At 36.2% G+C, this 15500-nt stretch overlaps 1 protein-coding gene across 5 annotated transcripts in view; it reads left to right on the forward strand.

Moving 5' to 3' along the window:
- Positions 1 to 15500, forward strand: part of PPARGC1A (PPARG coactivator 1 alpha) — a 784344-nt gene that overhangs the window by 747579 nt on the left and 21265 nt on the right. For all 5 annotated transcript variants that reach the window (XM_036762810.1, XM_036762813.1, XM_036762815.1 and 2 more), the window contains exons 6-8: positions 2397 to 2442; positions 2552 to 2625; positions 14538 to 15450. In XM_036762810.1, coding sequence (XP_036618705.1) covers positions 2397 to 2442; positions 2552 to 2625; positions 14538 to 15450 — 1033 coding nt within the window. The remainder of the gene's footprint in view (positions 1 to 2396; positions 2443 to 2551; positions 2626 to 14537; positions 15451 to 15500) is intronic.

Below are 15500 nucleotides of genomic sequence, written 5' to 3' on the forward strand. Positions count from 1 at the left end.
CCTGCCATTGATGTCATTAGCTTTCGCATGATTGTTTCTCTCCTTGTGTTACTGTGAATAGTGAAATAAGGCTTATCCCAAAGCAGTAGCATCTAGCATGTGATGTGCTGGGAAGAGTTCTAGGCTTGGATTCAGAGCATCTGAGTGTCAGCTCTGCTGCTTACAGGTGTGACCTGGTGCTACTTACCAAACCTCTCCCATCTTCACTTTCCCCATCGATGCCCTACAACATAAGGTCTGTACTAAAGGACCTTTGAAATCCCTCCCATCTCTAAATCTTAGCTTCTGAGGAAAAGGCATTCTTTTCCAAGTGGCATGTTGTTGATGCCTATTAGCCAGTAAGGAATTGCCCAACCCTCAGGATTTGTTTTTTATCAAGCATGATAGCAAAGACAAAAGAGTAGGGAAAATACCGAATAAGAACTAGAGCCATTACCTTTTTGAAGGCTCCAATATTTTATGTATGATTCTCATACTTACTGTTCTATAAAAACCTTGAGATTAAGATTGACTTTGAGTTGCATATAGCTTTTGTTTTTTGCCCTAGCCTTTAGCTCCATGCAGCTGAGACTGGTTTCTTAGCTCAATTGCAGGCCAGGTACTCACCCATAAGATCCTTGACAGATGAGATATTATATAGAGGAGAGGATTTAATGTAGGTAGCATTCTAACTTTTTGCCATTTCCTGTTAGAATTTCATCTCATTAAATGTGAGTGTCCTCTCTCTCTTCTTACATTTGGAATTTTTGACCAATGTAGAACTCCCTGAGAGACATAGTGAGTGGTAGAGTAATGTCAGAGACAGGAAAATGTGGGTTCAGATTTTGCCTCTGACACTGTTGATGTGAACATAAACTGAGTGATCTAAGCTTTTAGTGGCCTAATCAGATCTTGAAGACTATAAATTTTTAAAAAAAGGTTCCAGTCTGCATCTGTGGAACAGTTTCTTATACTAAAGAAATCCCAGGTTTAGAACAAAAATGTAAGTGAAATGAAATAAGGTACCTACCTTTTATGTTAGCATTTCAGCCATTGTAAATTAATAGGTATTATTATTTTGCTATATAGCAAAAGGAAGTACATACCCAATTTTGTTTTAGAAAAACCCATTTTCTTCCTCATGATGCTTTTGAAGTTTACTACCTTAAAAAAGGCCCATTTATAAACGTGTTAAATGATTTTAAGGGATTTGTTATATTGAACATACTCAAACTAAAAATAAAGCCAGTTCATTAATCTATATTTGAAAAAGCCAATCAATCAAAGTAATATATAGAAGGAATTGTGAGGAATGGTATTTCTTTCTACACACTCGATAGATGATGATATAACATTTGCTAATTTTAAAACATAAATCTAATCTCCTGACTTGCAGTGTGTAAATAAAATTTATCTTTGTAAAATACTTTGTTTCGGATTTTAATTTGGAAACAGTAAAACAGTTTCTATCTATCTTAGGAACTACATTTGATGGATTGACTTACTTGAATATATGTTGAATATTGTCCATGTGCTTAGACAAGCAAAGAAAGGGGCTAAATTTTAGCTTTCCTTTAAGGCAAATATACCCATACATACTTTTTTGATCAATCTGGTTTCTTTTTTTTTTCCTTCCCCTCTGTTCATTGTACACGGCTGCCAAAGGAAAAGCCATTGTCAGTTATGTTTGGGTGAGAAGTTATCTTTTATCTTTCTGATTTAGGAAAAATTCCTGTAGGAGATAAAATTGGAGATGAGCATTGGAAGAGGGGACGAGACTTTGCATTGGAAGTCTTATGGGTGTCGGCAAATAGAAATGCAATATTTTGGTTTAGTTTTTTCTCATACTACAGTATTGGAGGAGTTTAAGGCCTTCTATAAGCCACCTTTGCAGATACCCATCATTTTCCAGTATCCATAATCCAGAAAACAATTTCCTGTAACTTGGATCATTCTGAACTGAGTTTTGGCCTCATAGAAGCAACTATTCTCAGAGCTAGATATAAAATTGTACATTGTTGAAGTAACATCAGCTGAATATTCATAACGTTCTGTTGCCTCGTAGTTACTCCGCTGTTCTCATTTCTAGACAAACCAATCCTATATTCTCAATTAAATGAGAAAAATGCAATTTCCTGTGGTATTGTGTGAAATTTCCCTCCTTTAACATGGATCACATGTCTTGGGGAAAGTTTTAGTTTCCTGTGTTTTCAAATGACTATCAACAAAGTGCCCCCATAAACAGTTGCTCTTGGACATTGACCAACTATTCTAAGATTCCCTCATGAACAACTTAGCTCAGATCTTGTGTTCCCAGGCATATTTCAAATTCTGATATTGGAAGATACCTGGTAGAAAAAAAGCATCTTTATCATTTTCAGTATTTCATAATCAGTTTCTTTTTTTTTCCCCTTTAGCCAAACCAACAAGTTTATCACTTCCTTTGACACCCGAGTCACCAAAGTAAGTATTAAGAAGGGTAAACAGTATAAAAAGGGGGAGGGAGTATTGATACATTTGGCTACAGCAACTCCATTTCAGCTTGTTTTTATAAATGTGCCCTATCTTCCAGTGATCCCAAGGGTTCCCCATTTGAGAACAAGACTATTGAAAGAACCTTAAGTGTGGAACTCTCTGGAACTGCAGGTAAGACAGGTGTTTTAAGAATTTTTTTTAGTGTGGTTTTTGTGAATTTCATAACAAAATGTTGCAATGATCTCCAAGTGGCTAAGAGAGCTGAGTATAGGTAGTAAAAAAAATGAAACCAAAAGGAAAACTGAACATCTGAGTATAGAGGGTGTCCCAAAAGACTTAGTACAATCTTAAGGTATTAATGTATTAAAGCTTAAAACTGCACTAAGACTTTTTGGGATACCCAGAATTTGTATATGCATGTTTTTAAGGAAGAGAATGTCCATTTGTAGTACTTAGTCACCCAGGTACTGCAGTCATATCACAAAATACCAACGAGTTAGCAGCAACTTCTTAACAAAGTAGAGAAACTAACAGGTTTCCATCCACTGAGAACAAAAAGGATCTTTGTATATTGGAAGAAGAGTAAGTACATCAAACATTTTGGATTCCTAGCCTTACCTGGTCAGTTTTAATTTTAATTTGCTATTCTAAGCCTCATACTGTCCCCCATACCAAATATAGTATCTGCTGACCTCTCGGTTGCTCACAAGGATTGATTGTACAGCAGTGTCTTTTGGGGTTCGGTGTTTGAACTCCACCTAAAAGTGACTCCCGGCCTGTCTGAACAAGAACAAGCTTGACTCTGGTTATCACTGATAAGAGTAGAAGAAAAGCAAAGTGACGACGGAACTTTCAACCGGAACTGTGGTGCCTGCATGCACCATGGTCATTGTTCCTAGGTCTAATTTCACAGTTCAGGTTTGCTAAATTACCTTCTAGGGAAAGGACCATTGCATGCTTTGGTCAAGAAGCAGAGAAATTAATCTTATATGGCATGTCCATTGAGATTTATATAGGTATAAATGTGTTGTGTACATATATAAATTCCCTCCATATGTGCATAATGTATGTATGTGTGTATATACACACATATTAATTATATATACAACACATTAGTATTGTATATATTTATAAAATTTGCCTACATATAAATTACACACCTATTTGTCAATTCTAGTCATTTTATTGGGAGAAGAACATCTGGTATCCTAAAATAGCTTCCTAATTTTAATTATACTCTATTGGAAGACTGAGCATTTCTCTGTAACTTATTGTCCAGCAAATGTTGTTTTATATTGTTTAGTTATAAGTTTACTGTCATGCAGTCTATGGGAGAGGAATTAGCAATTCTGAAAAGCAATTTCATAGTTATCTAGACACATTTAAAGCATCTATAACAGTATTTATTTATGTCAGCCAACTAGTATTCATATTATTACTGAGGTATGTTTTCTTTTGGACATTGCTGAAAATCTTTTAGTTAAAATAGGAACCCATCACCCAATATTCACTGATTCACAAGTATTTATCTTTGTAAAGCAAATGTGCTAAGTGCTATGAGGACACAGAGAAGCACAAAATAGTTACCTCTGTTCTCACGGAGCTCACAGTCTAATTGGAAAGGTATATACAAACATATGGAAAAAGTAAATAACAATAAAAGAAATGGCTATAATTCAAATTCACTTGCCCCCAAAAGGAATAACCTTTTCTCCTAAATCACCTTCATTTCTCCTCTAGACTTCCCTGTTTCTATTGAGGGCACTGTTATGCTTTCAGTCAGCCTGGTTAACAACCTCAGTTTTAGCCTTCGTTCTTTTCTCTCCTTTACCCTTCTCCACATTTCTTTTGACCATCCCTCCTCCCTCTTGCATGATCACCATCCTAGTACAGATCTTCATTGCTTCTCAACTAAACTATTGAGAAAGCCTACTAATTGGACTCCTAGCTTCCATTCTCTTCTTTCTCTAAGCCATCCTCCACACAGCTGCCAAAATACTTTCCCTAAAATGCTAAACTGACTGTGTACCACCTCTTCTTAGGAATCTTCACTTGGTTTTCTATTGACAGGGATTTTTAGCCTTTTCATGTAAAGGACCCCTTTGACAATCTGATAAAGCCTAAATTTCACAGAATAATGCTTTTAAATGTGTAAAATAGCATGTATAGCATTGCAAAGGAAATCAATCACATTGAAATACATTATATATAATATATATACACACACATACACACATGTATGTGTGTATATATGTGTGTGTGTATATATGTATATATATGTGTGTGTATATATATGTATATATATATATATATATACATATATATACACACACACATACACACACACACAAAAATTCACAGACCCGGGTTAAAAACTCCTGCTCTAGGATAAAGTATAAACTCTTCAGCTTGGAATTTAAAGTCCTCACAACTTAACTAAGGCCTGTCTTCCCAGGCTTATTTCACATTTTTTCCCTTCACACACTCTATGTTCTAGCCAGATGGGTCTATTTGCTGTTTCCTACACTCAGCACTCTCATCTTTTGCCCCTCTGCCTTTGCATAGCTTGGCCCTTATCTGGAATGCAATATAAGAAATATCACAGTGCGCGATTAATCAAGGTTGTGGTACAGACAATGAATGCTATAGGAATTCATCGGAAAGTTATTACTGAGTCCTAAAATAGTCTCAGAAGGCTTCATGGAAGACAAGGGAACTGAAGTATATCTTAAAAAAATGAGTAATTTTTATATTCATGAAGAAAATGAGTGAGCCAATTTAAGGTGGTGGAGAAACTAAGCAAGAGCATGCTGGGAGGACTATATAAGAAATATTTTAGGGAATAGTGAACATATACCAATTTGAAAGTAATAGAGAGATCACAAAATGAACCAAATAATGGAATACATACCTTCTTCTGATTTGGAGGTTTTCCAAGGTTCTTTTCTACCACCTTCCCCACCTCCCCATCCCCTGATATTAAGATGATTTAAATTACCTAGATCACTTCGATGTGTTCTGATCTTCTATGTTGCTTTTTGTTACTTGCTCTTAATAATTTTATTATTTTTGCTGTGAATAATCTTTTGCTCCTCTTTTTTGATGGAGTTCATATTTAAATAGGCCCAAAACAACTTGCTGTCCTGTTATTACTTTTTTATATTTATTCTTCTATGGACTTATGACCAGATAGTTAAAATAACTGCTTTGTTGTAGTTGAAATGTGTATTATAATGTAATCTCATCCTCTGTAGACTCTGAAAAGATTCTTGGTAGAATTCCAGTAGCAGACAGAAAAACAGTAATAACGTACATCTGATCTTGATTTCTGATTTCTTCTAATAGGTCTCTCCATTTTGAAACTTAACTGCCCCATGTAGCATGAGAATAATGAGCATTTTGTTACGGTAACATCTACTAAAAACATTATTCATATGTTTTTCATGGATCGGTGTTATTTCTGGGAGACAGTGAATAATGGTTTGGTCTGTGATAATGATTTAGGTCCAGTGTAGTTTAGTGATGGGAGAATGAGAGTGGGGATGGGGAGTGGCATGGATCTCATTCTCATCTTTCAATGAGGTTCAGATAGAAACAGTCCTGGGACATGTTGTTGTGTTATTCTTTTCTATTCCTGTTCTATGAATCATTGTTGCAAGGACTCTTGTTCAGGTACAGGCTAGCCTTTGAGGTCCCTGCCAACTCTGAGATTCTGCACTTTTTTGAACTGTTAGATATATTATGTATTATCATTCTTGTTTTTCAAATGGGGAGACTAAGGCACAGAGGTTAAGGTTACAAAGATGGCCAATGTCAAAATCAGGATTGGAACCTAGGTCTTAAGAATTCAGGTATGATCCTCTGTCTTCTATACAGAAATCCCTCATTCGTTTCTTTATAGGATAAGTGATTATCCTAAATAGAATCATAAAATTGCAGCTGGAAAGGAGCTCCAAGGTGATACAAAGCAATTTCTACCTAAAGGAGGAATTTCCTCTTTAACATCACTGACAACTGGTCATCCAGCCTCTGCTTGAAGAATTACAGAGATGTGAAGCTCCCTATCTTTCTAGGCAGCTCATTCCACCTTTGGACATCTCTAATTATTAAGAAGTTCTAATTCTGCCCTCTTCAGTCGAGTAAGATAAGTCTAAACCTTCCCCTTCCTTTTTTCCACATGACAGCCCTTCACATATTTTAAGATCACAATCATGTCCCCAATAAGTCTTTTTTTCAGCCTAAACATTTCTGATATTGTAAGTGGACCTTTTTATAGCATGTTCTTGAGTCTTCTCACAAGTGCGGCCTCATCAATATTCTTCCTACTCCTCCAGTCATCTTCTCAACGGCATCAGCAATAGCCTTCCCTATATACCTTCTTCTTTCACCCTCTGAGCTCTTCATGATCAAATCAACTCTGCCATTTTTCCCGGAAGGAGGGTATCAGTTCATCTTCTTAAAGCTCCACTGTAATGTTTTGGACTAAAGTGCCGTTCCCTGACCACCACTCCCCCAGTGTCCTTCCCCATTAGAATATATGCTTCTTGACTTCGCTTTTGTATTTGTTCCTCTCCCTCTCTCCCATCCTTTAGCACAGTGCTTGGGATGTAGTAAGCACTTAATAAATGTTTTTTTTTTCATTCTTTCGCTCACTCACCTTGAAATTTGGTGCCCAGAAATATTCTAGATATAACTTGATTAAGGCAGATTAGAGAGAACTATGACTATCAAGTTATGTTTATTCTAGAAACTATGCTTCTGTTAACAGAGCCTACAGTTATATTCGTTTTTTTTTTCTGGATCCATTATCACAATGTCAAACTCATATTGAGATTGTGGCTGTTTATAAATCTAGGTCTTTTTCACACAAGGTGCAATCTAGCCATAATCTGTCCCGTCCTGTACTTGTGCAGTCGATATTTTTAAACCCAAGTGCAGGACTTTCTCTATATGCCTGTTAAGTTCCATCTTATTAGATTCAGCTTGTTAGATCCTGATTCTGTCATCCAAGGTGTTAGCTATTCCTGCCAGCTTCATGTTGTTGACAAACATGCCATATATGTTTTCATCCAACTCATTAATAAGGGAAAATATACAATAGTACATGGATGAGTACAGAACCTTGCAACACTTCACTAGGTACCTTCTTCCAGGTTTACATTTGTATTATTTCAAATGCAAAAGTACTAGTTAATACATTTAATATAAAAAAGACTAATTTCTACACTTGAAAAATAATGTTTATTGTTTTTCAGAAACTTGTGAAAATGGAAATTATAAAATCTATATATATTATATATATATATGAAAATGGAAATTATAAAATCTATATATATTATATATATATATATGAAAATGGAAATTATAAAATCTATATATATTATATATATATATAATCTATAAAATTAAAAAAACCTGATGTAGGGACCTTAGAAGAGGTCACCTAGTGCCATATCTTCTATTTATAGAACTTAACATGTAACAAAAAATTAAATTTTAAAAAAAAGAAACTAAAGGCAATTATTTAGTAGTAAGTGGCAGAACCTAGGTTCTCTGACTTCAAATCCAATGCTGTCTTCACTCTACCACAGTGATGGGATAGTCAACAAGATTCAGATGCTTCTGGAACAAATAAATGTTTCCTGCCCCATCTGTAATATCATTGGAAGAACAGGAGGAATGGGAAAGGAAGTTTGCTTTATTGGCTGATGCCATCTGGTCTGTTATCTTTGAGATTGTCCTAAACTAGCTCTTTTTAGCTAAGAAAAAAAACCACACTTCACTTTACAGGTGTAAAACTAATTTGATTTCAAAATGGCTTGAATAAAGCAAGAAGAGAGTAAAAAGAAAGCTTGCTCGACAGAGAGCATTTAAAACTATTGCATCCTCAGAGCTCTATACTTTGCAACTTGAAGTGCTAATAGGAACAAAATGCCAGTTTAACTAGTGTGTCCTTTTTTTGCTATTTGACATGAATAAACATAGCTAGGAACTAGAATGACAAATCTCCAGGTGACATATATAATTGATTTCAATCAGTATCTTTAACAGAAGGTGACTTCAGTGGCTCCTTTCTTCATAAAAACCCCCAATTTGCCAATTTAATTATTTTCTTATGTGGCCTATTACATAATGTTACTCTTGATAATCCTGTTTTCAGAGGCTTTGGTGATGGAGAAAAATTCTTAAGAACTTAGTATGAATTTGATTCTATATTAAGCTTAGTCATTCTCTCCTTAAGTGATCTACATTACTGCACAGCTCGTCTAACAATCTCCTACTTGTACTGGGGGCACGAGGTTTTACTAGGAGTTCTGGATTTTATAAACAGAAACAATACACTTTAAATAGAGGTCACTTAATTCACTCTTGTGCCCATAGAACCCTAGAGAAAGAAATTCAACAGGTTTACTTATTTGACAACACTTGCTATCAAGAATTTTTCCATATGTCAAACCATATGTTGTAGTTTCAATAAGATTTCTCTTTTTTTCTGTCCTCAGTGGAGATAGATATTTTTATATACAGAACTTGGAAGTCATGGTTAAATTGTCCCTTAGTCTTCTGTTAAGTAGACTGAATCAACCTTAGTTCTTTTAAAATTTTCCTCATAGATCTTACTTTCCCATTCTATATTCATTTCTGTGGCTCACTGCTGAACTTTCTTCAAGATCTCCACATTTATAAAAATCTAGGCATGCCAATTCACTTGCTTCCTGATTTATGTAAGGGAACCTCTAGTCCCTTGAATTTCCAAGGGACAACATGGGGATATTCCTTAAGTTGTCTGTTAGAGAAGACATCATGTTTGTAGGTAAAAGCCAAACACTGGCATCTGATCTCAAAGTTGGGTTTTTTTTCCCTTCAGAGTCCATTTGACTCTGAAATTCAACACACTTAGGAAGTTATTGGTGATTTATTAGTTGATGTTTTTGAAATGATATTAACTAAGCAAACAAAAAAGGCCAAATCAGTGGGTAGATAGTAGTGTACCTCAAATAAAACACAGAACTTATCATTTTCCAGGGTCTCTCAATTAAAAAAAGAGCCCTACAAAGAAAAGGGGTTTACAACATGTCATGAAAAAATACTTTGTCTTTTACTTTAAAAAAGACTTTAAAAGGATGATTGTAGAGTGTGTACCACTTCTCCCAGATTTGCTGTGCAGAAGTACGTAAGTGTGAGTGATATAGAGGTACTTGTTTATTATAGAGCACATTTCAATGCAGTAATCATAAATATTGCTAAGGTTGTGCTCTGTTGAAATATGACCTACATACTCTTGATTGTTTGTGTTACGTGATTTGTCTGACACCCATTACATTCTGGGTAATGGCAGCCATTTGTTGCTGTGCACAGCAGGCTCTTTTGACAAAAGAAAATAGGCAGCAATAAAAAAGCTATAGTCTGAATTACATTCTGCACAGTGCTGCACTGCTGAGAGTTTGTGCGAGTGTGTTAACAATGCTCTGAACTGCCTCTTGTCAGCCTTCAGCCTGTAATGGCCATCTGTCCTCACATAAATCTGTCAAAATCGGCTAAGTTCAAGAGAGAGCAGGGTATATACCTTGTACTGTCAACACCAAAATGTACACATTCACCAAGAAATCAGGGTGCAGGGGGAAAAAAGCCAGAGGCATTAGAACTATTGATTTGGGCTCATGGCATGAAATCAAGATTACCGTGATTATGATGAAGATGACTAAAGGTGTTGATGTTCATGCATTAAGTGGCAAACTCTTTTCTCCTTCTCTACGTCTTTCTTTACCTTATGCAAAAATACTTCTGTGCTCTGTCAGATGGGTTTCTAGCCAAAATGTTCAAAAGGCATGAGGGTTTCCCTGTTCATTAGGAATTTTTAAAAGTTTGGCTCTGCTTAGAGGGAGAAAAAGCTTATTTACCTTCTGCTCTCAAATAAACCTGAAAACCATAGCTCAAATAGGCAGCACACAAGCAAGAAATTGTGTGCTTCCAGGATTTTTCTCATAGATCTGTCAAACAGAAAAGATTATCAATCAGTGATAAAAGGTTTGGATAGTTGTCTGAGTTGCACTGTTTTTGTTCTTGCTTTGCATCATCAATTCTAAAATATACTAAATTACTTTTATTATTTACTTATTTGTTTCAATAAGTAGTCTTAAATTTATTGAAGACAGTGATTCACAATCCTTCATGTATGACTTCCTTTGCTATCTCCAGTTATCAAGTTAGTCTGTCATGAACAAGTTTTCACTTCAGATAACTATAGGTATTATATTCGTTTATTGTATAATATATTAGCAATATTATGTTTACACACATACATATGCATGGCAGATTAAGTGGACTGGTAGTTGTATTCAAAAATACAACCACAGTAAGGCTTATCACAAACTACCTTTCCTGCCCTCCAAAAAAAGTTTTTTAGAGGTTTGATGTGACTTTTAAACTCAATGTGAGGCTATAGTATGATATGGTAGCTACATACAAAGAATATAATATTGAGAGCAAAGAAAGTAATAGTCCCACTGTACTCTGTGTATTTGGGGGTACCATATTTTAAGAGGGACATTAACAAGCTGGAGGGCAGCCACCATAGTGAGGGAACTCTAAACATGTCATATGAGGAACTGTTGAAAGAATTAGCTATGGTTAGTCTGAAAAAAAAAGAAGACTCTGGAGGGATATAATAAGAGTCTTCAAATAGTTGGAAGGCTATTATGTGCAAAAGGGATTAGACTTAGTCTCTGTAGCTCCAGTGGATGTAACCAAAGGGTAGAAATAATTTCCGTCCAAATAAAGAACTTCCGAACAGGTAGAGCCATCTGAAAATAAAATAGGTTACCTCATGTGGTAACCTGTGTGATTCCCAGCTACTATAGAGATAGTGTACTCAAACAGAGACTGGTTCTCTGCTTTCTAGGGATTTCGTTGAGTGGATTTATGTTTAAGGACATTTTTTTTACCATGTGATTTTATCATTTTAGAAAGTTGGGAATCATTTAAGAGTTAATAGACAAAGAATTCAAGTTTTTAAGATTGGAAAGAATTTCTAGGTTTTCAGGGATTCATTTCCTTGGATTTTTGTTGTTGCTTTGGAGTTACTTTCTTGAGCCTAGGAAATTATTGGTATAAAAATTCCCTCCATTCGTTGGCAGTATATTTGTAACTTATAGATTGGGGGGCTAAGGAACTTGTCCATAGTCACAAAGCTAATATTTATAGGTAGGACTTCAACCCAGGTCTTCATGACTCCACGGTTAGCTAACCTTCTTTTCATTATAGCCACACCACTAGAATTCAGTTTCCTTATCGGTAAAATGAGATGAGTTGCCTAAATGGTCTTCAAGGCCCTTTCTAGTTCTAAATCTAAGATCCTAAAATCCATTGAGAAGGAACACTATTTCCATTTTAAATTGCTGACACTTTGTATTATATAAAAGGCTAGTTTCTAATTAATCACCATGGCTTATCAAGAACTTTAGAAGATCCCTGCCCTCAAGGAGTTTTCAGCATATATGGTTAGAAAAATATGGGTATGTCCATAAAATAACTAACAATGCTACTATGTGCTCTTTAAGCGCCAAATGACTCTTACAAACAGGAACCAACGTAGAAGTTCTAAGGAAGCAGATGTGATCCATGACCTGAGATGATCAGGGAGAATATCATGAAGGAAATAGAAGTTTCTGTGATTTTTGCCCAGTGCCTGTTTAGTTAATTTACTATGACAAGTTAGATTCCTAATTTGTCATTTTGTTGCTTATCCAGTGCTCTCTTAAGAGTAATTTCATCTTGCACCCATCAGATAGACAGTGAGGCTTTATTTTTCCTTCTTTGTCATGGCCTCAATTATCTCTCCTTATATTCATACCCCTTAGCTCAATCACTAAATATATATTGACCTAATCTAAGACATACCAACCCTTTTCCCACTATCTGGATCGTAAAGGACCAGTTCAAACAACCTCCATATGAAACAGTTGTCCCCACACCAAGAAAAACATTCGAGGAAAATCTGCCAGGAGCTATATGTGCCTTCTTCCATCTTCATGCCCCATTTGGCTCCATTCTCCTTATTCTAAAACTGGAAGATTGTTAAATACAATTTCCTCATTTCTTTAACCATTTTCTTCTCTTATGAGGAATGTCATCGAGATTCTTCCCATTTGAGGGGAAGTTTTACTTTTGCATCTGAATGCTTTTTCATATGAACTATGTATTCAAGAGAAATTCGAAGTAGGAGCTTGTATGTTAGTGCTGGATAAAATACGGATTGAACGGGGAAAGGTTCATGGAAGAAATTTAAGGAAATTTCAAATTTGACTTATTTGCAGACGAGAGATTGAAGGATAATGTGTGTTCCTGACAGGTGTTCTATTCTGAAAAATAAAAACCTATCAACTCTTGTTTATCCACAAATGGATCTGCTGCATTGTATTTTATCCCCCAGTAAACTGGAAAGCCTAAACCCTGAGTACTGGAGATAGAGACCGGCAGGGTATCCCAGCTAGAGATGGAGGGATATAAGTATAAAATTCTTGAATTTTGATGTGTGCAATGCCTCATTGAGTATATTCTTTTGGCTAGATTCCAAAGCCAAATAGAAAAGTGTTTGGGAGTAATAGCTAATGTATCTTTTCTGGGCCTTTTGCCCCCTCGACTGGACAGATTGTACTGAGATACCAAAATTGCTCAAATGGTGAAATAAAATAGAAAAAAACAACAACCACCATTTCCTCTATCCCTATGCCCTTTTTAAAGTGGCTAAAGAGGGAGATAGCTTACCACAGAATTTCATGTGCTTTTCTGTGACCTACATGGTTTCTTTATAGCATTTTTGAAAGTAAGAGGAAACTGCTTTTCATTGAAAAGTGCAGTTGCCTTAAGTCTGTCCTCAGGCATGTTAGTATAATTTAGGTTCTTTCTGTTGAATACACATCCTCCTATGTCTAGCTAGTATATTGTAAACCAGCATGTTCCTACATGAGCCGAAAGTCTGTTGGACTATAGCCTATCTTTTTTCTTTAGTTATTTGGTCTCGGGGTCTAATTCACTGTGATGCACAATGAAGTGTGTTCATATAGGATGAACGATGCCACCTTGGCATAAATCTCTTACAGAAACGAGTAACGTAGCTTCCTGTCAATTCTGTGAAAAGTTAACATTCTGAACTGCTTTTTCCCCTTTCCTAATTCATTCGTTTATTTAATTAGTCACTGAAGCTCAGATAAGTTTCTATCCCTCAGCCTTACAACAATTACTAATGTTCAGTTCTAAATAAAATGGCTCAGTGCTGCTGCAATATTTAGTGTTACTATTCACTTAGTTTTCTGTTGCAGAACCATATTTTAGACAGAATGTATTAGTTATGCTTACAAGAATGTATTATACCTACATTAGCCATGGTTTACTAAGTTAATGAACTGTGGAGACAAAGAATCATTGCCTTCAAGTTGTGGAGTTGCTTTGGTTCCCTGTATTAGTACACCATGTATTACAGAACTTATTTTGAAGGTGTCTGTTTCATTTTTTTCCCCTACTAATTTGCTTTCATACTGCTTTTTTCTTTTTTCTTTTAATATGCTCATTTTTTTTTGGCTTCAAGGGTGGATTTTCTTGTTTTGACAAAGAACCCTGAGCTTTGAGCATCTAATGCAACATCTTTATCATGCCAACTCCAGCAAGGCTCTTCTGTGATTCCCCTCCCCTGATTCTACCACGTTTATTTTCTGTGTCACAGCTTGTAGAATGTCCTTGACCAAATAGCACCAGTAATGTTGAAGAGGCCAATGGTAATATACTAATTCTAAGGGCTGGCACTTAGCATTGGTGTTTGAAGTATGAATCGCCATGAGTCTTTCTGCTCTCCGGAAAATTTTAGATCAGTTTTTGGTGAAAGTGGATCAGAGCAAAAGAGTTTGTTTTTTTTTGGGGGGGGGGTGTTGTTTTGTTTTTTGTTTTTTCCAGATTCTGTCATAGATTTAGTTGCTTCCCCTTTACATCTTTTGGACTCTTATTTGAATCTTGAAAAAAAGTTACAAAAATCATTCTGCACTTCAAAAAAACCACATCTTTCTGTCTCACTCTTTTTTCCCCCCTAGGCCTAACTCCACCTACGACTCCTCCTCATAAAGCTAATCAAGATAATCCTTTTAGGACTTCTCCAAAGCAGAAGTCATCATGTAAAACCAGTGTGCCACCTTCCAAGAAACCCCGCTATAGTGAATCTTCTGGTACCCAAGTAAATAATCCCATTAAGAAAGGTCCAGAACAATCAGAGCTGTATGCTCAGCTCAGCAAGACTTCTGTACTATCCAGCGGACACGAGGAGAGAAAAGTGAAACGGCCTAGTTTACGGCTATTTGGCGACCATGACTACTGTCAGTCAATTAATGCAAAAACTGAAATACGCATTAATTTATCACAGGAGCTCCAGGACTCTAGACAACTAGAATATAAAGATGCCTCCCCTGGATGTCAGGGGCAGACTCGTTCTTCCACAGATTCAGACCAGTGCTACACAAGAGAGACTTTTCAGGCGAGCAAGCAGGGTTCCCCATGCGGCCACAGAAAACAGCTCCAAGACCAGGAAATCCGGGCTGAGCTGAACAAGCACTTTGGTCATCCCAGTCAAGCTGTTTTTGATGATGAAGCAGACAAGACCAGTGAACTGAGGAACAGTGATTTTAGTAACGAACAATTCTCCAAACTACCTATGTTTATAAATTCAGGACTAGCTATGGATGGTCTGTTTGATGACAGTGAAGACGAAAGTGATAAACTAAGCTATCCTTGGGATGGGACACAATCCTATTCATTGTTTGATGTGTCACCTTCTGGCTCTTCTTTTAATTCTCCATGTAGAGATTCAGTGTCTCCACCCAAATCCTTATTTTCTCAAAGATCCCAAAGGATACACTCTAGATCAAGGTCCTTTTCTCGACACAGGTCATGTTCCCGATCTCCATATTCCAGGTCAAGATCAAGGTCACCAGGCAGCAGATCTTCTTCAAGGTAAACTAAGTTAGAAACAGAAACAAAATACTTACAATTTGACTCAGTCT

This window comes from Trichosurus vulpecula, chromosome 6 (assembly GCF_011100635.1).
Source record: "Trichosurus vulpecula isolate mTriVul1 chromosome 6, mTriVul1.pri, whole genome shotgun sequence".
NCBI lineage: Eukaryota > Metazoa > Chordata > Mammalia > Diprotodontia > Phalangeridae > Trichosurus > Trichosurus vulpecula.